General features: G+C 33.7%; 1 protein-coding gene across 1 annotated transcript in view; it reads right to left on the bottom strand.

Annotated features, from left to right (window-relative positions):
* MSH4 (mutS homolog 4) overlaps positions 1–4785 on the bottom strand; it is a 94798-nt gene that overhangs the window by 16336 nt on the left and 73677 nt on the right. Inside the window, 4 exon segments of the mRNA XM_024734623.1 lie at positions 602–726; positions 1491–1493; positions 2010–2045; positions 2048–2128. Coding sequence (XP_024590391.1) covers positions 602–726; positions 1491–1493; positions 2010–2045; positions 2048–2128 — 245 coding nt within the window.

Below are 4785 nucleotides of genomic sequence, written 5' to 3'. Positions count from 1 at the left end.
TATATATATATATATAAAATACATATATATATTATTTTTCAGATTCTTTTCCATTATAGTTTATTGCAAGATATTATAGTTCCCCGTGCTACGGTAGGTCCTTGTTGTTTATCTATTTTGTATACAGTAGTGTGTATCCGTTAATCCCTAGTTTACCCCTCCCCACTTTTCCTTGGTAACCTTAAGTTTGTTTTCCATGTCTGAAAAAAGAATGACATTTTGCCATTTGCAGCAACATGGATGGACTTGGAGGGCATTATGCTAAGTGAAATAAGTCAGACAGAGAAAGACAAATACTGTATGGTATCACTTTTATGTAGAATCTAAAACTACAACACAAAGTGAATAAAACAAAAAGAAACAGACTCACAGATATAGAGAACAAACTAGTGGCTACCAGTGGGGAGAGGGAAGGAGGCAGAGGCAATATATGGGCAGGGGAAAAAAGAAAAAGGGTTATTATGGGATTACATGAAATTATCTGGGTGAAACTTTTGAAAATTGTAAGGCACTGTACAATTTTTACATTTTTTCATTCAATAAAAGAAATTTTAAAAACGGGCTCAAAATTAATGTACTTAAAATAAATAGAGAAGAATACCTTTAATCTCAGCAGATATTCACAAACAGCGTAACAAATGCCAATACCTTCTTCTGTATTAGTACCTCTGCCAAGTTCATCAATTAATATGAGTGATTTGTCATTAGCATTATGTAGAATATATGCTATCTGAAAATATAATTTCAGTATTATTCATTGTGACCAAACAGCTGTCACTATTATAGGAAAAAATGAGGAAAAATCCAGTCTCATAATTAGTTCATTTGAAATATAGTTTTACAGAGAAATCCTGCTGAGCAGAAACTAACGCATTGCTTTTCTTTCTAAAAATCTCATTACTAGTAATTCCAATAGAATAAATGTATTAACAGAATATATTTTTGGAGTGGACATAGTCATATGCATATGTGTATGAGACAACAGGGTAATTAAACATTATCTAAAATATTGATATTTCAGATACAGTGAAATAAACCAATGAATTAAATGTTTAAATAAAGCACAAAGATGGTCGTTTTCTTCTCTACAAATGATTAATCAATTGTTGTCATAAAACGCTCGGAACTATCTCTCAAATTTATTTTACCATCTCTATAGCCAGTAAAAATGAAAAGAAAAATTTAGGGAAAAGCATCCAAGTCCATTGATTCCCAATTAAAGAAACTTAAACTCATGCCCAATAAAGACATATGTCATGACACAATAGTAACCTTCGTGGCCATTTTACCTTTCCATAGGACTAAGCTTCTTGAGAGCTAGGACCACTTAAAAATACACCTCAAACACCTAGTATATTGCTATATTCTCCCATATATAGTCAACACATACTAAATAATTATATAAATATCATATACTGTGGGCAAATAACTTTATTCTCCCGCTATCTAAAGAAAAAAAGTTATCTGCATAGTGATCCAATAACTCCTACCTACTAAAGATAGCCCAAGAGCTATACTGAATTCCTTTAGCCATTCAAGCTTACTTGACATTTGCTCAGATCAAAAATAGGGCATGATACGTACTTTGTTAGAGGAAGTGAAAATTCTACAAGAGCACAGAAGAGGATGATTTTTAAAAGCCTTTTAACATAGTGATCTTTTATTTTAAAATCAAGCCTAACAGGAACAATAGATACTATGCAAAATGTTCCTGACTAGGTCATTGTTTTCTGAAGTCTTTTATATATTTCACACAGAAACATGAATGCGCATTTTTATCACTCAATAATACTAGCTTTTTCTTTAAAGCTGTATTTTTCATTAAAACATTTGGTTCCATTTCCACATAAGACAGAAATTAGGAAGCTGCCTTTGACTGCCCTCTGGCTCTTGTAGAGGAGTATAAACACATCTGCATGCTTTAGTATAAGAATACTTTCTTATGTTATAACTGACCATTAATAGGAGAATTCAATGATTTTAACAGAAGAAAAGTTGAGCTTGGGTACGCTCTTTCATTTCCTTCATAAATGTTGATGAATTTTTTCAATATCATCATCAGTACTTATTCTTGTAAAAATCTGTTCAGCAATTCTAAAAGAAGCATATTCTGCTGGAACATATGATCCTATAAAATATAAGGTCAAAGTAAACTGAGATGCTTTTATAAAACGTAAGTACTACTAACATTTTGCACTTTCCACCAACTCAGATTATTTACTAGGCTGTCTAAGAATTAATGTGGTGGAACGATCACTGGGTATGGAACTAGAAGATGTGGCCCCAGCTCTGTCATTTACTGTATAACCTTGGACAGCACTTAAGTCTCCCAGATTCATCTTCCTCACATAAAAAATGGAAATACTTACCCTACCTATTGTACAGTTATTTGGAAGTTGAAAATAGATAACATATATTCAAGTATATTAGAAAGATTTGTTATAAACTTGATAAAAATTTTATATAATATATTTAGATGATAAAGAATACTCAAAATACGTAAATCTGAAGGAAATGGTTATGAAGCTCAAGTTGATAAAATCATTATAGAAAGATATATTAGGAAATATCTCTTATTAGAAGAGTACAGAAATACCCACAATTAGAATGAATGCAAAACACTTAATTTTGTTTTTTAAGGTTAACAGCTGATCTTTATTTATTTTTTACATCATTATTGGAGTATAATTGCTTTACAATGGTGTGTTAGTTTCTGTGTAAATAGAGCTGCACTGAACATTTTGGTACATGGCTCTTATGAATTATGGTTTTCTCAGGGTATATGCCCAGTAGTGGGATTGCTGGGTCATATGGTAGTTCTATTTGCAGTTTTTTAAGGAACCTCCATACTGTTCTCCATAGTGGCTGTAACAACCTACATTCCCACCAGCAGTGCAAGAGTGTTCCCTTTTCTCCACACCCTCTCCAGCAATTATTGTTTCTAGATTTTTTGATGATGGACATTCTGACCAGTGTAAGATGATATGTCATTGTAGTTTTGATTTGCATTTTTCTAATGATTAATGATGTTGAGCATTCTTTCATGTGTTTGTTGGCACTCTGTATATCTTCTTTGCAGAAATGTCTATTTAGGTCTTCTGCCCATTTTTGGATTGGGTTGTTTGTTTTTTTGTTACTGAGCTGTATGAGCTGCTTGTAAATTTTGGAGATTAATCCTTTGCCAGGTGGTTCATTGGCAAATATTTTCTCCAAATCTCAGGCTTGTCTTTCGGTCTTGTTTATGGTTTCCTTTGATGTGCAACAGCTTTGAAGTTTCATTAGGTCCCATTTGTTTATTTTTATTTCCATTTCTCTAGGAGGTGGGTCAAAAAGGATCTTGCTGTGATTTATGTCAGAGTGTTCTGCCTATGTTTTCCTCTAAGAGTTTGATAGTTTCTGGCCTTACATTTAGGTCTTTAATCTATTTTGAGCTTATTTTTGTGTATGGTGTTAGGGAGTGTTCTAAACTCATACTTTTACATGTATCTGTCCAGTTTTCCTAGCACCACTTATTGAAGAGGCTGTCCTTTTTCCACTGTACATTCCTGCCTCCTTTAGAAAAGATAAGGTGACCATATGTGTGTGGGTTCATCTCTGGGCTTTCTATCCTGTTCCATTGATCTATATTTCTGTTTTTATGCCAGTACCATACTGTCTTGATTACTGTAGCTTTGTAGTACAGGCTGAAGTCAGGGAGCCTGATTCCTCCAGCTCCGTTTTTCGTTCTCAAGATTACTTTGGCTATTCGGGGTCTTTTGTGTTTCCATATGAATTCTAAAATTTTTTGTTCTAGTTCTGTGAAAAATGCCAGTGGTAGTTTGATAGGGATTGCATTGAATCTGTAGATTGCTTTGGGTAGTAGAGTCATTTTCACAATATTGATTCTTCCAATCCAAGAACATGGTATATCTCTCCATCTATTTGTATCATCTTTAATTTCTTTCATCAGTGTCTTATAATTTTCTGCATACAGGTCTTTTGTCTCCTTAGGTAGGTTTATTCTTAAATATTTTATTCTTTTTGTTGCAATGCTAAATGGGAGTGTTTCCTTAATTTCACTTTCAGATTTTTCATCATTAGTGTAAAGGAGTGCCAGAGACTTCTGTGCATTAATTTTGTATCCTGCTACTTTACCAAATATTGATTAGCTCTAGTAGTTTTCTGGTAGCATCTTTAGGATTCTCTATGTATAGTATCATGTCATCTGCAAACAGTGACAGCTTTACTTCTTCTTTTCCGATTTGGATTCCTTTTATTTCCTTTTCTTCTCTGATTGCTGTGGCTAAAACTTCCAAAACTATGTTCAATAAGAGTGGTGAGAGTGGGCAACCTTGTCTTGCTCCTGATCTTAGTGGAAATGCTTTCAGTTTTTCACCTTTGAGGACAATGTTGGCTGTGGGTTTGTCATATATGGCCTTTATTATGTTGAGGTAAGTTCCCTCTATGCCTACTTTCTGGAGGGTTTTTATCATAAATGGTGTTGAATTTTGTCAAAAGCTTTCTCTGCATCTAACGAGATGATATATGGTTTTTCTCCTTCAATTTGTTAATATGGTGTATCACATTGATTGATTTGCATATATTGAAGAATCCTTACATTCCTGGGGTAAACCCCACTTGATCACGGTGTATGATCCTTTTAATGTGCTGTTGGATTCTGTTTGCTAGTATTCTGTTGAGGATTTTTGTATCTATGTTCCTCAGCGATATTGGTCTGTAGTTTTCTTTCTTTATGACATCCTTGTCTGGTTTTGGTATCAGGGTGACGGTGGCCTCGTAGAAGGA

The sequence above is a fragment of the Neophocaena asiaeorientalis genome, unplaced genomic scaffold (genome assembly GCF_003031525.2).
Source record: "Neophocaena asiaeorientalis asiaeorientalis breed wild unplaced genomic scaffold, Neophocaena_asiaeorientalis_V1.1 scaffold15, whole genome shotgun sequence".
NCBI lineage: Eukaryota > Metazoa > Chordata > Mammalia > Artiodactyla > Phocoenidae > Neophocaena > Neophocaena asiaeorientalis.
Note: the sequence above shows the minus strand (reverse complement) of the source record. Positions and strands in the feature narration are given on the sequence as shown.